Source organism: Musa acuminata, chromosome BXJ3-6 (genome assembly GCF_036884655.1).
Source record: "Musa acuminata AAA Group cultivar baxijiao chromosome BXJ3-6, Cavendish_Baxijiao_AAA, whole genome shotgun sequence".
NCBI lineage: Eukaryota > Viridiplantae > Streptophyta > Magnoliopsida > Zingiberales > Musaceae > Musa > Musa acuminata.
Window position 1 is genome coordinate 907,164 of NC_088354.1, and position 24,136 is coordinate 931,299.

Below are 24,136 nucleotides of genomic sequence, written 5' to 3' on the forward strand. Positions count from 1 at the left end.
TGTAGAAATATTATTGAGTTTATTAAACTGATTATGAATGTTTTGTAAGTTAATTGATTACTCTTTCAAATATGCAATCAGAAATAGGCATCCAAACCATTTACAGATACTGAAAATGACTTGCAAACAGTGAAACACTTGTAGTCGAGTTAATTGGTACAAAAAAGATGATGAAATCTTTCACCATGATTGCCAAATGATTTTGTGCAACACCAGAGATTGATTCCAAATAGCATTCAATTAGATCAGGTAGTTACTATTGGCACACCTTCTTGCCATACTCCAACTGAGCATTGTCTTGTTTCAAGGATCTTATCGACAGTAAGAGTAGCTTTAAAGCTAATACAGACTACACTACTTGCCATGATTCACGTGAGCATCATCTTGTTTCAAGATTCTTACTTATCTACAGGAAGAGTAGCTTAAGAGCTAACACAAACTACACAACAACTTGCCATGATTCATCTAACCATCATCTTGTTTCAAGATTCTTATCTACGGTAAGAGTAGTTTTAAAGCTAATTTGAATTATCTATAGAAGCCAAAAGAGAATCAATATCTGGAGTTAGGATGGCGCGCTTATTGAGCTTCCCAAGAATGCAGCAGTGCTTCTCTTTGGTGTTAATTGCAGCAATATCTTGCACAAACTCGCACTTCACTCCAGGAGAAATCTGCACAAACGAAAAGTTTGTCTTATTAGAGAGACGGCTAATATTAGCCGATTGAAGGCATGGAAGAACATTAAGTTTGCGCACTGACATCAAAGAGTACATCTCCCAGCTTCATCTTCACTTTCCCACTCTTGTACACCATTATTTTCCCCATATATCCTGCAGAAAGATCTTCCAACTTGCAGCCCTTCATAGCTCCATGCTCTTTCTTACCGACGGTACTCGAGGAACTCACAGATGAAGCAGATCTATTAACCAATGGAAGGTTTGTGGGGAACTGAAGAAATAGCATCTGCGCTTCTTCCATCTTTTCCTGCCATCATTAGCAAAGAAATTAGATGTTAAAGTTTATGATAAAAGTGATCTTCTGCTACCGGAAAGAAAAAACAGAAGCACAAACCATCAATCCAAGCTCCTCTGCCGGATTAATCTGAGTCTCATCTAGTGCAGCACTTGCTGAGGCTTCCCCAAATTCCTTTTCATTGAGAATTTCTACAACAAAGTCGATGCTGCTTACAAGTGATGACAAGCATTCACGTTGCCTTAAGGAAACAGTATCAAAGTATACCTGGGTTTCCTGAGTTGGGCTTTCTCCAAGGAAGGGTCATTGGATAATATGAATGGGCACAATCCTGTGAACCCAATGTGAAAGGAACTTTTAGATGGAGTAGAGATTATAGTCTAGATGAAAGTTGTATATTTCATTACTCACCCAGGGTTCAACGTATTCCTTTACTTTTGGGCTCGGTTCATCAGACATATCTGCAGGACAAGATGGAATACTTAGAACTGCAGCTCATAGCTGATCATGGAGAAAGTAGATGCTGGTTAAAAATGATACCTTGAGTCTGAGTCTGGTTTCCTTTATCCCCAACTCTTGGGAATGATCTTGCTAATGTGGAATTTCCAAGTCCAAATGCAACTTCCGTTGGAGCAACTGCAGTCATAAAGTAGGGATGATGAGCCAAACTTAAATGTCAACTAAGTTAAAGAACTCGGGACAAATAACTACATAAGCTTTCTACAAGGAACTGCAGTTCTTTTCTTTTAGCAACAGAGGAAACTCCAGAAAGGTCCAGCAACAGAGAAAACTCATATAAACAATTTCAATGGATTTTCCTCTAATAAAACGAAAGGATAAAGAATTTTAATCAAGTCTCCTTCTAATAGATGGTCCAAAACCGAAAGAAAAGAGATCTCTCTAATTGACAACATGCAACGTCAAACTTTTCTCTATACTTATCCCTGTCCTTACAGTGTCTACATAGTATCAGACTTAATTTTTTATACCAACAGCCTTGGAAATTGGAATCACATCAACAGTGCCAAAAGCAGTAACAGAAAGCTACAAATTTCTTCTCAACATAAAGACAAATAAAGAAAACCCATGTTACATACAAAACTTTGACAGCCTTTCACAGAAAGAAACCTAGTAAATATTATGGCGAAGTCCAAGTTGTGTCCAATAATAAAATCTATCACTAGCATAAGTTTCAACTCGATGTCCCAAACAAACATTTGCAAGCTTACGCTTGAGATTTCTCACAAACTTGGACATTGAAAATGAAATGAAGCATATGCAGTAATCTTACATATGCTTGGAGGATATTAAGTATAGCCCCCTAGATAGTAGTACCAACTGTTGGGGATGGAGGAGCAAGGAAACGATAAAAACAGAATACTATGATGCAATTAAAAAGAAACATTTCGATCAAGAAAACTGATGTAGTATTTAAACAATAGGATTGACATAGAACACTTACAAGATATTCTCAAGTGTATTATCCTTCTATATTGCTTCAAGAACTATGATCCTATTTATAGTACTTAGTGGTAACTACCTCACTCCACCATGTCACCCATGATTGAGGTAGTTTCTTATAGGACTTAGTGGTAACTACCTCACTCCACCATGTCACCCATGATTGAGGTAGTTATAGAAACTACCCTATAACTTCTAGATCATGGGCCACTTCTTGAAACATGCTTAAAACTACTTAGAACATGGTAACTACCTAGATAACTACTATGAATCAATTCTCAACGCCTACATCAATTTATATAGTAACCCACTAACCCTTATAAACATTAAGTTTAGATCATTAACAAGAGTGGCAGCACAGATTGAACTACCTACACCAGTGCAAGTGCAAAAATAGGAGCAAACCTTGTCAGCCAGCTTCAACAAATACATTACCACAATCTTATATGCCCATTTTGTTGGTTATAAACATAGGATACACTTCCATTTAAAAATCCCCAATTAATTTGATCATACAATTCCATGCTTAGCACCACTGTTAAAAGAATTTCCTCACTCTTGCTCTTAACTCTAGATCTAGTCACTTTCCGAGCAACATTACATAATACATTTCCTTGATTTTGGTCTCTGTAAATGTACCCATTTCAATTCCGATGATTTGATTCCAAAGAAAACAATCAGCTTTAAAGCATTTCTATTGTATGTTTATTAAAGCTTAGTCTATCAAGATCGATGGATGCATCAAAGAAAAAAATTCCAAGGATATGAAGTCCAATGCATCGAAATGAAAGAACTTGGAGTTGGTGTAAACTATTATAGTTGAGATGTGCTGCTTGAAAATTTTGAGGTACAACTGGGAAATGGTTAAAAAAATCAAGCTCTGTTTAAATAACTGATTAAAAGAAAAACATGCATGCCTAGACATTTGAAAAGTTTATAGAAGATACCGAAGTTGAGTCTTGGGGATATGTGGCTGACATTGTTAATGGAAAATGGTAACTACCACTAGCGATCAGGTTAGAAGTTGGAAGCATTTGGAATGAAGTCAGGGTGAATGTTACAACAAAATGTGAAGATCAGCCAGTCTGGACTTTGACAAATTAAAATAACCAGTAAAAAAGCGAACATGGAAGTAGACTAGACTCAGAAGGACAATAGTTGAATAGGTTAAGACCATTGGGTTCGGAAAAAACAACATCTAAACAACAATCAATTTATGGCTAAATGTGATAAGAAAGTTGATGACTTGAACAAGGTAACTATGGGAGTTTAATCAAGAAGACTATAGTTTATTCAGCATAAAAAGGGGACATTGCAAATAGAATGCTAACTAGTTGAAATTTACAACCAATGATGGTTTTAAAATGTTATTAATTGAACTTGGTTCCTCATCCATATCAAAGACCGTACCAGATTGTTCCATCAAAACTTATATGGAATCTATAAGATAATATCATTTTTTTCACATATTGTTGTCAACTTGTATGATTGAGACTGTATAAGTTCAAAATTTTATGCCTACTTAAGCAGGTAATAGAACTCAATAGTCGCCAGCACTCATAACATGATTAGAAATATGGCAACAGATAATAGAAGACGATGTAAAACAGACTAATCTTTATGTTCTCTTCAGGAAACAGGAAAATGCATCTTACAAATCAACTAAGTTCAAGCAAATAGTTCATACCATTCCTATCACTCCTTGGGAATCTCCTTCCTAAAGCGGCACCACTCTGCTTAACAGAGGGAAAAGTCAATCAAGCCAAAAAAAAAAAAAAATCCCAAATTTAAAGACAGATCAAAGTGAAATGTACCGTTGTTTTCTGAATCTTCAAAAGCAGCTCCTTGCTGACAACATCATCATTGGCCTCAGATGGCTCCCTAAACACATACTTGACATGAGTTCTAAAGAACAGATTGATGAAGCCATTACATAAAGCATTCCAACACATACAGAATACACTTACGCTTCAGCTATGGAAGGCTTTGGTGCCTTCCGAGCAGGTATTTTTGGCGTAAACTTCAACTATAGCAACAAACAACATCGATCAAAATATTCCCAATAATTCACTAAAAATTGATCCGTAAAACAAAGAACACCTTCCGAGCTTTAGTAGTTGGACATCCATCTGGGTCCCGCTTCATTTCTTTCAACTGCAAAATTCCAAGCAAGTCAATTCAGCCATCAGTATTGAGAACATGAGAAGTCGACCCCTTTTTCTCAGCAATTAGGCTGCAAACAAGTGATCAGTAACACAGCAAGTAGAGATCTAATGCGCGGGAAGAGAGAGATGGGGAGCGAAACGGATGCATACCTTCCGGGATTGTCGGCGGAGAACCTGCGAGAGCTCCCAGCTGCGGTGGACGATGGACCTGCTGGGTTCCAGGGCCGGAGGGCGAAGAAGAGGGTTTCGGACAACCCAAAATAGGCTTTATGTTCACATGTCGCATAACCAATTCTTCTCCCCATAACATTAGAAGCGCGTGTATTTGTATTTCCCATTTTGCCCTTTCTTTCCCTTTGAAATGGCAGCGCCTCATCGTCGTCTGCGACCCTCCACATAGATCGATCCTCGCGCCACCAGCGAAGGGCCGTCACCGCCACCGCCACTAGTTATTCTTGGTACGATGCCTGATAAGCTTCAGACTTCTCTTTCCCTTCTCTTCTAGTTGTTCGGATGTGTGGATTTAGGGTTTCAATTCCGAGCAGCTATTTCTTTTTTTCTTAGGGATGTATTCTTGTGATATCGAGATGAGATTTTGATCAGATCTTATCCCATCTTGGATTGATTGTGGAGCAGATATCACCAATATTGTCTTCAAATCTTTTAGAGATCTGTTATTTCAGGGAGAGAGAGTTCATGATTAGTGTAACCAAGAAGCATCAGCGCAGCCCTTTGGAAGAGGGCAATGCATAGTTCTAGTGTAAGATATATACCTTGCGGGTGGGCTGCATCCCCACACAAAGGCAAATGGCAGCAAAGATTTGGTGTGCTTCAAGCAATACAGACCTTCAAGAAGAAAGTTGCTGAAGAACCAAATGATGGAGCCAATTACCTCTCCATTTTGATCGATTGCTTTCGCAGCTACAATGCTGAGCCGACCCCATACGCGTACTCATTCATCATTAGATATCTTTTCCAAGGGCATATGCTCTCCCATCTTCCTCCAGTCCTCGATCATCTTGAGAAAGCCGAGAGATTTGATGTTCCACAGAGAATCTTTGTCAGTGTCATCCGGAGCTTTGGCAGGGCAAACCGTCTCCATGATGCTGTTGACATCTTCCGCAGAATCCCAAATTTTCGATGCACCCCCTCCGTGATCTCTTTAAATGCATTGCTCTCTGTTCTTTGTAAGAGCAAGGAAGGCCTTGTTCTGGTCGGAGATGTGTTGTTGAAGACTCCAGAGATGAACATTCGACTTGAGGCATCTACCTTTCGGATTCTGATAAAAGCTCTTTGCAGGAATGGGAAATTGAATTCTGCGATTGAAATTCTGAGAATGATGTCACTTCATGAATGCACCCCTGATGCTAAATTGTACTCACTAGTTCTTTGTTCACTTTGTAAACAAGCAGGTTCTGATCAGGTAGTAGAATTCTTGGAGGAAATGCGAAATGCTGGTTTTTTGCCGAATGCATTAGAGTATAATAGTGTCATCGACGTCCTAATCAGAGAAGGCAAAGCAAATGATGCTTATTCTTTTATAACTCTGATGAGATTGGAGGGGAAAAGACCTGACATCACCAGCTATAACAGTATTCTAGATGGATTCATCTTGGCAAATGATTTCCAGAAGGCTGATGAATTGTTTGATGAAATGCTTTTAATAGGCCTCTTTCCCAATTCTGCCACTTACAATACCTATATAAATGGCCTATGTAAGCAAGACAATCTTGAACAATCTCGTCGAATGATTACCTGCATGGAAAGAGCAGGTTGCAAACCTGACATAGAGACCTTCAATGCATTGTTGGCTGGATATGCAAAAGTGGGTGACATGGCTAAAGCAAAGGAGCTTATGAATGAGGCTCTTGATAAGGGCCTCCAATGGAATTCACATAGTTATGAAATCCTGATTGATGGTTTCATAAGCAAAGGTGAGAAGGAAGAAGCACGGCAGCTATTAATGGAGATGATAAGCAAGGGGTTTACTCCAGTGTCCTCGACTTCTAATGCTTTGACATGAAGGTTTTATCGGAAAGAGCTCCCTTTGTGCAGCAACTAAAATGCAAAGAGATGATCCGCCTCGATAACTCCTGATGGTAGTTCATGTCAAGCTTTACTGGTTGGGCTCAAACTGCACTTTCAGGAACCCTTGTTTGCCTTCGAGGACATTTTTTCAGAAACATCATGCGGATAACTCCCGATGCGAATTCAAACCACCTAGTCTTGCTGGCCATCGTTCAAAATTTGATTGTGCGGTTAAGAAGTTTCCGATGGATTACTGATCGTTGCAGTCCAGATACTGTTGCTTGTGTGAAGAATCTAACATGTTATTATTCTTTTAGTTTCATCACGACATGAGGCGTACACATCTCAAGTTAAACAATTTCTGAAGCTGAACTAGATGTTATTTGAGTCTTCAGAAAGTTACCATGGCTTGATGATTGGTTCTTTGATAGTCTCCATCACCTGCTGCCACAAGCCTGCCAACAGATGTGACGATAACATGTCTATAATCTAAATAGCTGGTAATCAGCCGGTTATGTTATGTTGCATGGCCTTGGGCATTGAACAATTACGATGAATAAAATGATGTCTATCATTGTGATTTAGCTTCAGTGTCTTGGCATTACCATTGACACTGAGAACACAGCAATTTTATGATTTATCTCAGGATATCTGGCTGGTCTACTTGGCAATCACTTCCAGCCACATGAAAAGGAAAAAAAACTTTCTTCTTCAACACATTCGAAATAATTGGGTGTTCTGCAGCTGTACATGATATTATATTTCTCTTGATCTTTACTGATGATCAGCATACATTTTAATCTATAGATCATGGACTTGACAGAAGAGTCAGTTTTTGTTACCATTAGGGCTTAAGAATAATGATACAGAAAGAAAAAGATATTGTTGAACTGACATGACTCTTCTTCATCTGATCGAGTTTTGTTACTTGTTTGTTCTTCCAGGGAATCTTCAGGTCAATTGAGCATGTAAGGAGTCCGGGAGGGTTCAATGTATGCACCGTTACGGCAAGAAACAAAACGGTTATCTTCATGGTGGTGAGGATCATTATCATCCAAGTCGCAAAGACAAAACCTTTCTTCGAACAGAGGCTCGCTCTCGATGTTCTGCAGGTAATACGATATGCCAACTCTCGGTCCCCTTCTTTTTAGGAAGATTTCCCATATGAGCCATGAACAAAGAAAAAGCAACTCAATGCACGCTCCCACAAGCGTTGTGCTCCATCGACTAAAACCGACCGACCAGCACGAAACATCCAGTACTCCCCTCCGGAAATGAACCCTCAGAAGGCCGTTTGCTGTAATGTGATGTACTCATCAGATGGAGCAACAGGAATCTAAACACCAAGCTGATGCTTGTGGCCACGGATCTATCCACCTGTGCCTTCATGTTGGATTCCCTGACAGACCAACCAAGACATCTGATTCTCTATGTGGATTCATCTGCTTCGGTGCCACACTGCAGAAAAGTTGCCAGGGCTTTATGCCGTTCCCATTTCTGTTCACTTCATCCGGTAGTCATCTCCCGGCACATGATGAGATTCCTTGCAGGGTGGCCACCGAGCAAAAAGGCTCCGCACTATCCATGTCAGAAACAAGATTGTATGTCTGTCATTTCATCGAACAGTTTAGGTCAAGTTGAACCAGTGATCTTCTTCTCCAATTTAAGCACGACAAAGAACAAAAAAAGATAATAGTATTATTATATTCTTTTATTTGAGTTTTTAATGTATCTATCATTTCAAAGTTTGGAAATATCAATGTTACATAGTATATATATCCACCCATATATTTAAATCTGCCATTAGCAATAGTCCAATAAACTCACAAGTTAACCACAATTAATCTTAAATATCATTGAATTTTATTGGAACGGGTGTATTAATATCAAATGTCATTATTGCAGCCATCAGATTAATCATAATGTCATACATGGAAGCTTGTATTAATTTAAGAGGAGAATATATGAAAATAACTATGGAATCATATATGTATATTTATCTTTTTTGAAGTTATACAAAGTAATTTAACCATATGAAAAGTGATGCTAGAGGATATTGGATGGACAATTTAACTATATTTAATATACAGGTGTTTGATCATAATTTATTTTTTTAATCGTAGAATAAGATAACATTTTAAATTTGAGAAAAAAAATATTTGATTCATTGATTTGTAGTCCATAAGTAAAAGGATTATCTTTTCAATTATCGATTCGTCGTATCGTGCATTTGTTTGGCAGAAAAAGAATGATTTTAGTTACTTCTTTCTTTCTTTTCCTCCTAATTTATTGTTATTTAGAAGTATCCCATATTATTTTCTTTTTATTGCTAAAAGAATGAGCCATTGCCTCATGTCATTGATGATTGAATATTATAGGCAGAAAAAGAGAGCAAGAAACTACTTCAAAGCCAAGAAGATAGAGCAAAGAAACATGGAGAGACTTCACAACAACTCTATCTGCCTTCTGCATCTGATGATACCTTCTACATCTTGCATGCAAAGCACAGCTCCAAAAGAAGAAGAGTATGTATCGGTTCTGCAAGCCGGAGCTACACAGTAGTGCTTAAAGAGAAATATTATAATGTTATTAATAAGCAGTCATATGAATATGAAAAATCTCAAGGGTGCAACCAAAAGCTTCACTCATAGAATCTACAAAATGTAAGATTATTTCTTTGCGACCTCGGAGATCATAGTTTGAGTCTCGAACATAATCTCTTTATGTATAGATATGTGTATAGAGTTTGTGTTACGAAAGTTGTCACTTAGATAACTTGAGATGAAGAAGAAGAAAAAAAAAGATACATTAATTTATGCCAAAATTGAGAAAACATAAAAATAAAATAAAAGGAGGGGAAAAGAGAGAGATGATCATTTATTTTTATTTAAAAAAAATAAAATATTAGTAGATGCTACGAATGCAACAAGAAAAAGATTTATAGAAGAAAATCAATACAAATTGAGGGTTTGTATATATTCATTAATTGATGAGCATGAACACATGAAGATATCTGTACATCTCGATCGGAGAATAATTGATAGAAAAAGAAATAATGGATAGAGTCTCAAGCAGGCTTCTTCTTCTTCTTGTTATGTTATGGTAAGGCTGCATTAGTGAGCGTGTCAAGAAGGGAAATAGTTGCAGAACTAAGAAGCCTGACGAAAGCTTACCAATGTGGAAGCCATGACTGCTGCCTGAGATATGTATAACAGGAGGGTTGGGCATGGTGGAGAAGATGAGCACATGAGGAACTATCTATCTCTCAGCTGTCAGATAGCAATGCACGTGCCCTGCTTCTCCACCCTGCACAGCCCACCTTCCACTGCTCCAAAGAACATAAGCAAACATTGGTTGAGCAAGAGATGAGGATGACAATCCCCTCAATTTATACTGTGTTTTCTATCTCTCTCTCTCTCTCTCTTTTCTTTGGGGGGTGGGGTAGATCTTTTTCTTTAGTGTTGTCCAAGTGAAAGTTGATACCCCAAAACTAGAACTACAGGATCCAAGTCAGCACACTTTTGCAAAGTTAGTGTGTCAAATAATTGGTTTCTGTCTTCTTCCTTAGAAAGGAAAACCAAAAAAGATTGGTGTTCTATTAATCCTCTTCTTGTGACTGAATAATAAACATCGACATACTTTTAAAATGCTTGTTCTAATTTTGATTTCAATTCGTAGAATGAATAAAGTGATCGACTAGAAACAAATATATGTATGTCATCCAACCACACAGAGCTAACATACATATATGAGATTGAATGTAAGATATTAAATTTCGAACCAAATTTAGTATACATTACCTGAGAGAATTATTCTTCTTTTATTATCTTCTAAAATATTTTGCTGATAATCATTATATCTATCTATATATATATATAGTTATATTATCAACATTATGCCTTTAGACTTATATTCTTGTGATGGATGATTCATGTTTGTATCCGATACTCTTTGTCTGTGTTTTGATAGATGAGGATTGGTAGTGACAAAGGACAACATGATGATCGTGCGTGCTTAATCGGTGAACTGTAGAGATGCTTGTGGATCAGCAATGCTTACTGTTTGACAGCTGAGTGCATGTTGATTGTGCATGCTCAATCAACATGTATATTTTTTTCTCAGGTCGACCAAGTGTGAAGACTAGTGTGCTGTCCTGAAGCCGAAGGAGCACCAAGTGAACATGAACATTGGAAAGGTTTGTGGTCACTGTGGTCGGTGGTGTCAACAAGCCATGGATGTTGCTTTCGGAAGAAAATGAGCCATCAATGGTGAACTGGCGATGAAAAGTCACTCGAGCACTGGACACCAGAAAGAGAGCTCAAAGGAGATTCTTCCAAAGAGGCCGCACAGCCATGTTCGTCGTGATGGTCACACCATTTGGCCAAAGGCAGAGGAGGACCACTTGTGGTCCTGCAGTTCCTCTATCTGGCCACAGTAATATGATGCCTTCTTTCATTTCTTCCACAGATCGTACAGCCATCAAGATGAAGGAAGCACTTTGTCATCCTTCCCCCCGTAGTATTTATTATCTTGGTCATTCCGATCATCTCTTTCTATGTCAGTAGATTTGTCACTGATCTTTATCCTTATGTTTATTTATCTATCTATCTCTTCAATATTTTCTGAAACTATTTATTTATTCCATCAAATTTTAGCAAAATAAAATCTATAAAAATTACCTCATAGTACTATTTTTTTTATTGGTTGCCTCATGAATTTACATCAGTAAGAGAAGAAGAAGAAGAAAAAAAAGAAGCTCTGCAGAACAGTTTGATTTGGGTATGACTAGACTCCTATGATTGATTCTTCATCTGACATTGAACCTCAGCATCACAAGAAAGATTCTCACGATTAAGACTGATCATAAGTTGAGATTGGTTGGTAGGTGGAAGAACTCTTATAGTGCTGAAAACAGATATGGAAAACAAGGTCAAAGAGTTTATCCTAGGAAGAACTCTCTTTTCTTTGAGTACTCAACCCTTAGCACATTCCCTAGTACCAACACTCCACTCAGGTTGACTCTCATGAAGACTTCGCCCAAGAGAATTAGCCATAAGAATATAAATTAACATCGTATGGTAGGATGGAACAAGTCTTTTTCTCAGCACAATGTCACTTCTTTTTAATGGGAGAATTATACTATTCGTCTACCGGTTACTCATCATTTCTGCTTGCTACTAATGGAACATGAGGAGAGGAGAATAATTTGACATCCAAAATAAATTAGATAAGGGTCTTTAGTAAGATATAATTAGACTTTTTTATTAAAAAATATTCTTAAAAAAATTACTCTGGATCATGATAAATTTTTAGTCAACAACATAATTAAAGACTTAAGTGTTAGATTATATGATGTTTTATAATTAGATAAGATATATAATAGAATTAATTAGATTTTAATGATATATATTAATCGATAGAAAAGAAGTCTATATTAAAAGATGCTCTATATTAATCAATAGAAAAAAGTTTATATTAATTATATATATTAATCAATAGAAAAAATTTCTTAAAAGATGCTCTAGGAGGAACTTTTCTAATAATTTATTATAAATCATTTGTTCTCGCTTATAAATAAATAAAACCTCATAGGAATCTGATATATATGATACAATTGAGAGATTATAGTTACTCTCTTAATAGTGGTCCTATGAAAAGATAGGAAGAGAATACGAGGAGTATCTAATTCTTTATCTTGTAGATCGATATTACTATGATATTCGAATCTATAAGATGGTGCCTTTGCATATCAAACAAAAATATTTTTCAAATAACATCGAAAGGTATGCATCGTAAATCTGATATTAATGCTATTTGATTTTAATTTTGATATTAATTTTTTTCGTATAACTTATAATATATTACAGATTTTATACTTACATTAAGTTGGTCACATAAATCTACTCATCCATCATGCATGCATCTTATGAGATATTTTTCTTTCTTTCTTTTATGGGAAGGAGAAGGAAGAAAAGCATCTTAGAATAAGCTGATTAGTATCTTTTATATGTGAAAAACCATAGAATGATTCATATATGGTGGTTATTAATCTATGCATAAGAATTTGCAAGTTCTTTAAAGAATCATGGACAGCTAAAAAGCTGCAGTACAGTTCATGTAGAAGAATTCACTCTCCTCCAATCATTGGGGGTGAAAGTTTGAAGAGCTATTTGCTCCCATTTTGTACAGAGTAAGTCACAATTGTGTTGTAACATCAAGTTCAGCTACTTTTGTGACCTTCATATCTGAAACTGCTGTGGTATAGTAGAATAGTTAATGGTCAATATGTAGAAGAGTTTTAGTGAGCCACTAATACTCCATGTCTTCAGCAAACAAATGCAAAAGCAATCACTACACATGAAAGAAAAGAAAAGAAAAGCAAGCATCAATGAATGATGTTATAGAGCCATATTGTTTTATCAGTAAGCATGTTTTAGAACATCTATGTGAAATTTTGTGAAGAATTTCATTTTACTTGACTTTAGGGTGTATATAATAGCTCTTGAGATTTCATTTCTAAATTTACAAGAATTATATATCAACAACTAAAGACATTAAGTCAAATTATGGATCGAAACCAATATATGTCTTCTAACTCTTTTAATATTTATCATTATGAAACTATTCTTTAATCATTTTTTTAATTTCTATCTGATATATATAAATTTTCATTTTTTTTTAATCTTTATCTCATACATGGTCACTTGATTACAAGTAACAATTTTTTTCTTTTCTTTCCTCCTTACTCTAACTATTTTTTTCTTATTTCTCTCCCATCGATAACTTTTAATTTAATTATCAACCTTAGCTCTAATATCATGCTAGAAATTAATAAGGTAATTTTTTATCCATGGAATGGATATCATTGAGTCATTGGATCATTGGTGAAACTTAATATATCACCCAATTCAAGTGTTCCTAAGAGAAGAAGAGAGATGAAATCAAATAATTTTTTTTCCTTAAAGATAAGTAATAAAAATAAATGAATAATTATTCAAATTAATATTTTAATTTATTGAATGAAGTTTTAGACTCTCAACCTTAGTAAATAATTTTGGTATACCAAAAATTTATCGGATGAGATTAGATTTTTGGACTCGAAATAGATTGATAAATTCTTTTATACTAAAAGCTTGTGATGGTTGGATCATTACACATCCACTGGATAAATGTCATTGGTGATTTCCCAAGAAATCACCAGTGATGGTGCATAAATCATAAGGGATCAATCATGTGCTTGTGTGGCATGGGCTCATTACAAGCAAAACCTTAGGTTGTAGGAGTTGTTGGGCTCTTGGTGAGCTTAATTGTTTGGTTGTATTACTTGGGTTGTAGGGTTGTAGGAGTTGTGTCTTCAATCAATTTGGACTTGTTCTCAAAATTATTTTGATTTGTTTTTGTTAGAATTGGCCTCAAAAAATTTATCAAAAGTAATTTGACAACCCAATAAAAATAATAAAACAGAAAAAAAAAGATTTACGTAGTTCGATCAATTGACCTATAGAGGAGCAAATCACTATTATAAAAGGAACAATTACAAATGTCTTAGGAAGATGTTTCTAAGCCATAAAACATCTTAAACTACTAAACAATAAAAGTCTAAAGCAAACAATTAGGTTTTCTTATGGTGCATCTGACTTCAAAGCCCAGACCCTTATTTATAGTTACAATAGGAGATAACAAACTTGATTTTCCCGATGTGAGACTATATGGGACTTGCGCTATATTAATATAAAATGAGTTAGGTAGCTCTAAATTATATACGTACGATTTAGTCTCGTTGTATATCCCACCATCATTTACAAATTTTTTCTCAAAATAATTATTTTATAATTAGTTTAGAATATTCACTAAAAAAATCTCAAATGGTTAAATCATTTATAATGAATATTAATATAAAAGATGACTCGATCCTAAGTTTCATTATATTCAAATAGTTTTATATGAGTGAGGTTTTGTTATGTCACAAACATAATTATTTTTATTTAGGTCATGCGATATCCTTATGTATCCGTTAGTAAAAGATCAATTTCTTTGTAACTTCACATAGTCCCCTAAAAACCTAGAAAAAAAAATGAGCTAGAAAACATGAATACTTAGGCATACTACAATCCTCATTCTACTTAAGATCCTACATAGAGACATTTCGAAAAATATCTTATAGATAATGCAAAATATAGAAATAAATTTTGTAAAGTTCTAAACGATCATACTACAAATGATCTAAAAGTATTCCGTCATGCACAAAAAATTACATAATCATATGACAAACCAACTCAAGATATACTATCTTGAAACCTTATCTAACAATATGTTAGATTTCAAACGTTTGATATAACTACTATTTTAGAGTTATTCTTTGTTGATAAAAATCTTTATGAGCTGAAAGCTTTATTTACATTTACAAACTACTAGAAATGAGCATAAAACTCGATCAAAATGAAACATAAAAAATATAAAACAAAAAGCATATATATTAATTACATCGAACACATTCACTCCAAACAGATCGACGATCCCTCCCTCGTAAACTAACTCATCACTTTTGGATATGTATTCAAATCCTTGCAATCCGGTCAATGGTCAACTCAACTACGATACATTCCTTTCCGGTCAAAGTTGACTTTGAAGTGCGCATTTCGTCCCACTTTGGTGGGTCCGCCTGCCGTGTTAAACAATTTCCACTACCCCCAACCATATGCTCTACAAATGAAGCCAGCAGAGGACCCCAAAAAACGAAGACTGTTTCCGAGTCAAGAATGGCAATTATTATTATTATTATTATCATGATTATGATGTTTCTTCGGATGGTTACAAGTCCTTCTCGACACAGCTATTACGAAATGACCGTTCCACCTCTCAGCTCTACACTTGGATGTATTGTTCATCGGGGAGGACAATTTGGTAACTCTACAACAGTTGACTTGACTTCTTCTCTGTATTCTTTTTTTTTCTCTGCGTTCTGATGACAAGAGGAAGGTTCTTTGACTTTTCTTTCCTCCTCCTTCCTTTCCCTTTGCATAAGCTTTGGCTCTTTGCCGGTCTTCAACAGGGAGGAAGACGAGGAGGAGGCAGAGTTAAGCTTCTGATCTGTTCTCATTCTATAGGTAAAAGTCCTTGATCTTTTCATTTTCCATCAGAAATATGGAAATTGAGATCTTTGGCTTATTTTTCTGCCATAAACTTTGGTGTTTTATGAGACTGTTCATGGAAGCTTCGATCAACGGAATGGATGATTCTCTCGTCTAGCTTTTCTTGAATCTCACGAGCTTCCTCTTCCTGCAGAACGTTTTGTGCATCCGTCACTCGGCATCAGAAGCTGAAAACCTCTGTGCAAAGATCGACATCTTAGTCTGCATCAATGGCTTCTTCCGCCAACACCAGTGGTGATGATGAACTTGAATCTTGCACGGCTCAAACTGCTCCTCAGCTCGGGGAATACCGTATCGGAATCCCACCACTCCAAGAAACACTGTTGGATCCAAGGAAGAGCAGCAGTGCATCCATGGATCACTGGTTGAAGCAGCTCAAGTTGTCTTCCCCGCTCGGAATTCTCCGTCGAACACTGGACCAAAGAGAGGAGATCTCGCTCTCAGTCCCTTCTCCGGCTGGAATCCGGCGGCGCTTCCATGTCCGGTTCTTCCACAAGATCGACTGGCGTTCTCTCTTCGCCACTTGCAGAGATTGGATCAGGAACCCCATGAACATCGCGCTTCTTATCTGGCTAATCTGCGTTGGGGTCTCTGCAACCATGCTCGGCCTCCTCCTCCTCGGACTGCTCAACGACGCCTTCCCCACCAAGTCCCTGAGGAACCACTGGATCGAGATCAATAACCAGGTCCTCAACGCGCTCTTCACCCTCATGAGCGTATACCAACACCCCACTCTGTTTCACCAGCTTGTCATGCTGTGTCGATGGAGCTCGGAGGACGTCACCGAGCTCAGGAAGGTGTATTGCAAGGACGGAGGTTACCGTCCTCACGAATGGGCTCACATGGTGGTCGTCCTCCTCCTCCTCCACACCACCTGCTTCGCGCAGTACATCCTCTGTGGCCTCTACTGGGGCTACGCCAGGAGGCAGAGGCCGGAGTGGCTCGAGGATTTCTTCTTCGGTCTCGGGCTCGCGGCGCCGGTCTTCGCCGCTCTGTACACGGTCTACAGTCCTCTCGGAAGCGAATCCAACTCCAACTCCATGTCCGACGAAGAATCACAGTGCGGGAAGCATGGCCTGAAGATGCACGACCAGGGAAGTGTGGTGAGCAAGCCAAAGTGGGTCGGAGGACTGCTCGACGTCTGGGACGACATGGCCGCCTGCTACCTCTCCTTCTTCTGTACCTGCTGCGTCTTCGGGTGGAACATGGAGAGGCTCGGCTTCGGCAACATGTACGTGCACACCGTCACCTTCCTGCTGCTGTGTGCTGGTCCGTTCTGGATCTTCAACATCGCGGCGCTCAACATCCACGACTACGTGATCGGAGACGTCGTGGGGATCGCCGGAGTGGTGCTCTGTGCGTTCGGGCTGCTCTACGGGGGGTACTGGAGGATTCAGATGAGGAGAAGGTTTAAGCTCCCCGGAGATCGGTTCTGCTTGGGGTCGGCTTCGCTTACCGACTACGTGAAGTGGATGTTGTGCTGGTCGTGCTCGCTGGCGCAGGAGGTGCGCACCGGGAACTTGTACGAGGTAGGAGACGACAGTCTTTTCAGCAAACACCATTGTGAAGGTGAGACACAGAACTCAGAGGGGGGATGTGATGGTGCAGCAGTCCCCATCGAGGAAATGACTCCACCAATTCCACCATTGATACAGTTGCAAGATGTGGTCGGTGAAGGCGATGACGGTGATACCGTTCGTCCTCCACCTACTTTGTCATCATCATCGGCTCAAGAAGAAGACGAGGATGAGTTGATGCTGCACACAGAGTTTGCGAGAGATTTCATTGTTGTGTGACTGTATTATTCTTTATCCGCAGCAAAGCATACGACAAATTTGTCTTCCATCAGTTAGCTACGTATGTATCGACCGGAGGAAGTCTCGAGACCACGGAGTGCTCGAAAAGAGATTTGAGAGAGAAGGATGAAGGAAAACTATTATTGGATTCTCTTAGAAAAGTATTTTTAGCATTATTTTGAAATAATATATTATTTTTTCGATATTTTTAATCGAAATAATACTTATAAGATGAGATTTTGAATAATCAATATAGGTTAAATGAGTTAGTCATACACATGCATTAGTACCATATTAAATTTATTATAATAAAATTTATTATATTAAATACTATAATCCACTTAGAGAAATGATGAAAAAAATTTATATATCACGATTTTATCATATCAATTCATGTTTTATTATGTATTTATAATAGTGACAACAATAAAGTGGTAAGTATGTTTGAGATCAACTACATAGACCTTTATAATTCATTGTGTATCTAAAAATATTAATTATTTTGGTCATATAATATATAATCAATAATGGAAAATAAAAAAGAATTAGGAGATAGATATTAGACCAAAAGTAATAATTTGTTGGATTTATTCTCTAAAACATTTTTTTTTCACAAGAAGAATATTAAAATAGTAAATACGAGAAGAGAACCAAAAGATATTTTATAGTGGTAGATAAAAGAATAAAATGTAAAAAAATTATACACATTATTAGTAGATTGATAAAGGAATAATGAATAGTTCCATATCACTAAGGAATAAAAGAATTAATAGACATATATTTGGTTTAACTCAGAGCAACATAGTTTTTGGATTAAATTCTTTACACTTAATTCAAGTAGAAATAAGTTATTGTTCAACACAACATACCACAATTTATTCAATACATATTACATTAGAGTGAAGGTTAAGAAAAAAAGAAAAAGAAGCCTCATTTTTTTGTGCAGTAATTGCATGATTTGATCTTTCATCAATCACCAATTTCATGTCCTCTACTTAGCAAACTTCACATAGTTTGCTCCAATCACACACCTTATTACTTTCAATTATATATAATTATATATATTGCTTGTCTCTTGAGATATTTGAAATAAATAATAGGATAAAGAGTAACGAAAGTGAAATAGGAATCTATCAAGCATTTGATCATTTGGAATAGGATGATGTTCTTCAAACGAAATCTCCTCATGCAATCACTACCATGAACTTTGCTAATTCAATTCGAGCATATCTGCTTTGTCACCTCTGACTTGTGATGAGCAAGTCCCATCAAATCACATAGCGGCCATCAATGTCTTGATGAATCATTGACACAAGAGTTGAAACTTAAGCTTCTTCCGTGGAATTAAGGAGTTCGTCTTGAATTTGTTCTAACTTGAATCGGGTAGGTTAGATTTATATATAATAATTTATTAGAAAATGTTTATATGCAAGATGAAGATTGTGAGACCAAAAAAAAAAAAAAGGAACAGTATGAGGAGATGTTAAAAGAAAAAAATTATGGATAATAGAGAGAAACTTAAGCTTCTAGATTGATTCGATGTCGGATTTAAAAGTAAGTAAATCCTGATTAATGTGACTAAGAAAGACTCATCTTCTATATTAAAATCTTTTTATCGAAGAATGAAAATAAAATAAGATTCTACTCGTTGTTAGATCTAAAACATGATGAGGTCCACAAGTCAAATGAATCACATCCTTTACTAGGAAACAATAAAAGCCTTTTGTTTCTTGTATCTTATATACGAGTTATAGGACTCCATCGGAGGTGATTCACATCTTAGTCTCTTGTTACATACTTGTCCTGATGTCAAGAACTTCAATCAACGTTAGTTGTGTCCATATTTGGGAGGAGAGAAGCATGAATCCAACCTCGTCTAGTTTTTGCCGGTTGTCTTATTGTGCCTGAACCATATATTAACGTGTGTGTGTGTGTGTGTTAGTGTCCACGCACAAACGAAGACCCTTTTTGGCTGTGTGGTAGGAACACAAACAAGACTCCTCTCTCTCTCTCTCGCTCTCTCTCTCTCTCTCTCTCTCTTATATTCTCTCATATAAGGTAAGCAATGCCGTACTTGAACTATTCAACCATTTGAGCTGAGGCAAATTGACTATATTGACCTCATATAATTCATTTAGAAGCAATATGACTAAAATATTATCATTTTCGAACGGAATGTTGGATCTTGCTAACATTAAATGTGTATGTTAATTATAGTTTATGGTAATAGATAGAATAACATGAAAGACTCAAAAAGCCATGCAAAATTTTGATCGATGTTAAGCATGGAGAGAAAAAGAAAAAAAGAGGAGAAAGTTGACAGTGTAGAAAGGGTGTTTTGGTCATTTCATACATCGTGAAGAAGTCAAAGAGAAATGTCCACGATTGCAGTCGAAAGCATGCACCAAAACCACGGGAGGAAGAGAGCAATACTCCCTCTACCCGTCGATCACTCACCCGACGACCCACGCCTTTTGTGATTGGTAGAACAAGATGGGGCCTACCACTTTGTTCGGAATGGGTGATGTAGTTTGGATTTCGTGCGGAGGGGAAAAGAGGGCATCGTCCGTCGGACTCAGCCTCCAGTCCAACCCACGAGATTTGACCAGTCAACGGTCAAAATTTCCACCCCCCGGCACTCATCTTCTCAGAAGACGCCTCGCCATCTGCCTACATTACCTCAGCCTTCCCTCTCCCTCTCTCTTCTTAACCCCCCCATTCACTGCAACAGCCATCGCCCACCTCCTCCGCTCCCCACCTCGTAACCCGTCACACAGGCCACGAAGAGCTCCTCCTCCTCCTCCTCTTCCTCCTTCTTCCTCCGCCTCCACCATGGCCTCCTCCACCGCGAGCTTAGAGACGTCGGCGAGCTCCCGGCAGCACGCCGACGCCTTCTCCTTCGCGACCGCCTCCTTCTCCGAGCTCCTCTCTGCAGGCGATCCCGGCGACGACTACTCGTTCCGGGGGTTCTCGGAGAGCTTCGGCAGCGACGGCGTTGGGTTGCCCAAGTTCAAGTCCAGTCCGCCGCCTTCGCTGCCCATCTTTCCTCCGCCAATCTCCCCTTCCTCCTACTTCGCCATTCCAGCCGGGCTCAGCCCCGCCGAGCTCCTCGACTCTCCTGTTCTCCTCTCTTCTTCCGTAAGTCTAATGTTACCGTAACAGTCTCTGATTAGGAATTAGAATGGCTTAAATTTGGCTATAAAATATTTAGTTACATAAAACAATATTAGGAAAACATTGTTCCAAGTAATTCTGATTCGAAGAATACTTATTATTTTAAGCCATTCAAGAAATATTTTTTAGATCATTTCTAATTTAAAGAATTTCTTTATATAATTGTGATTAGTCATACTGACATGACAGATCTATCAATAATATATAATTACTGTGATATATTAGCTCAATATGTGTTCTCTGTTTTGTTTCTGAACATTGTTCTCTGTTTTAAGAGTTCCCTTTCGGTAGTAATCAGCAACGATGATGGCCAACTTATATGTTGCTTTGCCTTTAATAGATCTTTCCATCTCCTACAACTGGTTCGTTTGCCTCACAAGCTTTCAACTGGAGAGGAACCGCCACTGCTTACCCTCAAGACATCAAGGATGAAGACAAGTCCTACAGTGACTTCTCCTTCCAGACTCAGGCCATTAATGGAACCACCCAAGCTTCCTCCTTCCTCCCTTCTTCCGCACCCATCCCATCGGTATATCTCCTCCTCCTCCTCCTCCTCCTGTTTTGCTTTCACTAGTATTCAGAAGGCCATTGATGACTGATCCTTTCCGTGTTCTCATGCAGGAGCATCATCGGCAGCCATGGATGCAAGCAAGAGCTGATGGCAGCAGATCACTGGAATCCAATCCAGCTCACTGTGCTCAGCCTGTGCAGACTCTGCAGCGGAGGTCGGACGACGGCTACAACTGGAGGAAGTACGGGCAGAAGCAGGTGAAGGGCAGCGAGAACCCGCGCAGCTACTACAAGTGCACGTACCCCAATTGCCCGACGAAGAAGAAGGTGGAGAGATCGGTGGATGGGCAGATCACAGAGATCGTGTACAAAGGCACGCACAACCACCCGAAGCCGCAGTCCAACAAGAGGAACTCAACAGCTCGGGCTACTGCTCCCTCCGAAGCAAACGAGCATTCCCTGATCGAATCTGCTGCCACGCCCGAGAATTCCTCCACCTCCTTCGGCGATGATGATCTTGAGATCAGCAAACCGGGAGCGGACGAGTACGATGAAGATGAGCCTGATGCAAAGCGATGGTAAGCTTCGGTCAAGGATGAAGTGATCGCTACAGCTGATGAGGGAGTAGCAGACTGATGCTTTTTTCTTCTTCTTCTTCTCTCAGGAAGGAGTGTGGGGAAGGTGAGGGAGGAGCGGCTGCAGGGAACAGGACGGTGAGGGAGCCGAGAGTGGTGGTGCAGACCATGAGCGACATCGACATCCTCGACGACGGGTACCGGTGGAGGAAGTACGGGCAGAAGGTGGTAAAGGGGAATCCCAATCCGAGGTAAGCTTCGTTCCTGATACCACAGTGTTCATCGGAAGACGGCGACTGACGTGATGTTGTCGTCTCTGTGGCATTACAGGAGCTACTACAAGTGCACCACCATAGGGTGCCCGGTGAGGAAGCATGTGGAGAGGGCGTCGCATGATCTCAGGGCGGTGATCACCACCTACGAGGGGAAGCACAACCACGACGTGCCCGCAGCTCGCGGCAGCGGCGCGCAGCTTCTCAACAGGCCGACCTCCGACATCAACAACAACAGCAGCAACAACAACTTCAACATGGCGATAAGACCATCGGCGACGGAGAGCCATCAGTATCAGATGGTCACTGACTCCGTCTACACCGGCAGATCCGATGGCTTCTCTGGCTTCGCCGGCTACGATAACTCAATGAGCTCCTACATGAATCTACAGCAGCAGCAGCAACAGCAGCAGCAGAGACAAACAGATGGTACGCTCATCAAAGCGAAGGAGGAGCAAAGAGATGATACATTCTTCAAGTCTCTGCTGTGCTGAGACTGAGAGGGAAACAGAGGAAGAACTCAAAGACTGGAGACTTCAATCGTGTTGTAGGGATTAATATATAGAGTCATGACACTGCATTTGTCTCATTCGTTTGATTGTTTTGAGGTCTGTGAGCCTCTCTGACAATTGTATCAATTACAACACCAACCAGAATAGTTGGATAGGAAACAACATGAAAACAGAAACAATTATAGGGTTCTTTCTTTCTTTCTTTATTTTAAATGTAAATGAGGTTGAATGGACTGTATTTTTCTATAAAATATTTACATCTCAATATACATAAAAGCCATGGTACTTAAGCATTCTGAAACAACTTGGATTAAATTTAGAATAAATTGGTTAAACATCTTTAACATTCTGATCTCTAGATTTCAAAAATTAATATTAAAATTCTATATAGTTATGAAAGTAAAATCTCTAGCTCTATTTGTCATTGATTTTACCTATGAAAGTATAAAAATAATAAGTAAAAAAATAATCTTAATATCTCACTTACGTTTCGGTAGTGACGGACAACGATGTCACTGGAACTGCGAGTAACTATTATGGATGAGACGAGAGAGCGACGACGAGATGTGTGGCAAAAGGAGAGAAGGAAAAGAACGACGCAAATGCTGACAGTTTGCATTTATGTCAGCACAACACATTGGTGTCGATGCAGATGTAAAATAGCGAAAGGACCGCTCGATATATGTATTAGCATCGATATAGTTGCTGAGCGATGCCAACGCAGATGTAGAACTATGGTGCTCTGCATCTGTATCAGTGCTGATGCAATTGCCAAGCAACGCTCAGCATCTGCATTAGCACCGATGCAAATATCGAGCAACCCTTTTGCCCCTCTATATCTACATCAATACCGACGCAGATGCAAAACGTTGACATATGCATCATCCTTTTCCTCCTCTCCCTTTGTCTCACCTCTCGTTATGTTATTACTCTCTCTCTTCTCATCCATAATTTAAATATTAAAATTATCTTTTTACTCATCGTTTTGATACTTTCATTGATAAAATCGATAGCATTAGAATAAACGGAGCTATATGTTTCACTTTCATAACTATAGAAATCCCAAGATACTAAAGAAATTTAACCACAAAAGATAATTTATAATTAACCCATTAAATTTATTCATTAAATTTATTCGAATGATTCAATGAGATTATGGTGTTAATTTTTATCCGATGATGATTTATTAATATATATTTATATATAAAGGAGTTTTTAGGATTGATAAATATTTTTTATTCATTAAAAAATTCAAGGATTTAGAGATTCGATCCATTCGTCAATCATAAGGATAAACGGACATTAAAAAAAACACATCAGATAAAAAAAGATTATGAGAAAAACTTATAACGAGGGGCTTTATTCGATAAATTATCAAAAACCAATAGTTAGAATGTTTCGTTTGAAGATATAAAACCACTATATTCGACAAAGTGTTTGATTCATTCCTTTCGATTTCTTTCACTATATTTTATTTTTTTAACAAACGATTTACCCATCAATTTAAAAATTCAAAACT

At 38.2% G+C, this 24,136-nt stretch overlaps 4 protein-coding genes across 7 annotated transcripts; 3 read left to right on the plus strand and 1 right to left on the minus strand.

The window, feature by feature from the left end:
- Nucleotides 1–219: 219 nt before the first annotated feature.
- Nucleotides 220–4,882, minus strand: LOC135641591 (uncharacterized). Its single transcript, XM_065157083.1, has 11 exons — nucleotides 4,749–4,882; nucleotides 4,534–4,587; nucleotides 4,401–4,459; nucleotides 4,248–4,314; nucleotides 4,121–4,166; nucleotides 1,513–1,608; nucleotides 1,384–1,433; nucleotides 1,240–1,303; nucleotides 1,072–1,163; nucleotides 760–984; nucleotides 220–671 (listed from the first exon to the last, which is right to left on the minus strand). The coding sequence occupies exons 2-11, from the start codon at nucleotides 4,576–4,578 to the stop codon at nucleotides 519–521; spliced, it is 897 nt and encodes a 298-aa protein (XP_065013155.1). The 5' UTR covers nucleotides 4,579–4,587; nucleotides 4,749–4,882; the 3' UTR covers nucleotides 220–518.
- LOC135582863 (pentatricopeptide repeat-containing protein At2g38420, mitochondrial-like) lies at nucleotides 4,764–9,253 on the plus strand. Of its 4 annotated transcripts, none has more exons than XM_065157081.1 (3): nucleotides 4,843–7,126; nucleotides 7,571–7,738; nucleotides 9,005–9,253. In XM_065157081.1, exon 1 carries the CDS (start codon nucleotides 5,344–5,346, stop codon nucleotides 6,619–6,621), a length of 1,278 nt encoding a protein of 425 aa, XP_065013153.1. In that variant the 5' UTR covers nucleotides 4,843–5,343; the 3' UTR covers nucleotides 6,622–7,126; nucleotides 7,571–7,738; nucleotides 9,005–9,253. The 4 variants fall into 4 exon arrangements, 3 of the variants coding, with proteins under 3 accessions (XP_065013153.1, XP_065013151.1, XP_065013154.1); XM_065157079.1 differs by lacking the exon at nucleotides 9,005–9,253 and having other exon boundaries at nucleotides 4,843–5,056; nucleotides 5,163–7,126; nucleotides 7,571–8,340; XM_065157082.1 differs by lacking the exon at nucleotides 9,005–9,253 and having other exon boundaries at nucleotides 4,843–5,056; nucleotides 5,235–7,126; nucleotides 7,571–8,340.
- A 6,348-nt stretch (nucleotides 9,254–15,601) lies between these two features.
- On the plus strand, nucleotides 15,602–17,621 carry LOC135639932 (uncharacterized). The gene is made up of 2 exons (XM_065153956.1): nucleotides 15,602–15,733; nucleotides 15,912–17,621. The coding sequence occupies exon 2, from the start codon at nucleotides 15,988–15,990 to the stop codon at nucleotides 17,572–17,574; it is 1,587 nt and encodes a 528-aa protein (XP_065010028.1). The 5' UTR covers nucleotides 15,602–15,733; nucleotides 15,912–15,987; the 3' UTR covers nucleotides 17,575–17,621.
- Nucleotides 17,622–20,281: 2,660 nt separating this feature from the next.
- LOC135639541 (WRKY transcription factor WRKY24-like) lies at nucleotides 20,282–22,823 on the plus strand. Its single transcript, XM_065153334.1, has 5 exons — nucleotides 20,282–20,712; nucleotides 21,089–21,277; nucleotides 21,370–21,836; nucleotides 21,923–22,084; nucleotides 22,164–22,823. The coding sequence occupies exons 1-5, from the start codon at nucleotides 20,407–20,409 to the stop codon at nucleotides 22,597–22,599; spliced, it is 1,560 nt and encodes a 519-aa protein (XP_065009406.1). The 5' UTR covers nucleotides 20,282–20,406; the 3' UTR covers nucleotides 22,600–22,823.
- Nucleotides 22,824–24,136: the final 1,313 nt, after the last annotated feature.

Coding starts and splice junctions, on each gene's coding strand:
- LOC135582863 (XM_065157081.1), top strand. CDS start 5,344: ATGCATAGTTCTAGTGTAAGATATATACCTTGCGGGTGGGCTGCATCC.
- LOC135639541 (XM_065153334.1), top strand. CDS start 20,407: ATGGCCTCCTCCACCGCGAGCTTAGAGACGTCGGCGAGCTCCCGGCAG. Junction 20,713..21,088: donor CTGTTCTCCTCTCTTCTTCC/GTAAGTCTAATG, acceptor TGCCTTTAATAG/ATCTTTCCATCTCCTACAAC. Junction 21,278..21,369: donor CTTCCGCACCCATCCCATCG/GTATATCTCCTC, acceptor GTTCTCATGCAG/GAGCATCATCGGCAGCCATG.
- LOC135639932 (XM_065153956.1), top strand. CDS start 15,988: ATGGCTTCTTCCGCCAACACCAGTGGTGATGATGAACTTGAATCTTGC.
- LOC135641591 (XM_065157083.1), bottom strand. CDS start 4,578: ATGAAGCGGGACCCAGATGGATGTCCAACTACTAAAGCTCGGAAG. Junction 4,167..4,247: donor TGAAGATTCAGAAAACAACG/GTACATTTCACT, acceptor TCTGTTAAGCAG/AGTGGTGCCGCTTTAGGAAG. Junction 672..759: donor TGGGAGATGTACTCTTTGAT/GTCAGTGCGCAA, acceptor TCGTTTGTGCAG/ATTTCTCCTGGAGTGAAGTG.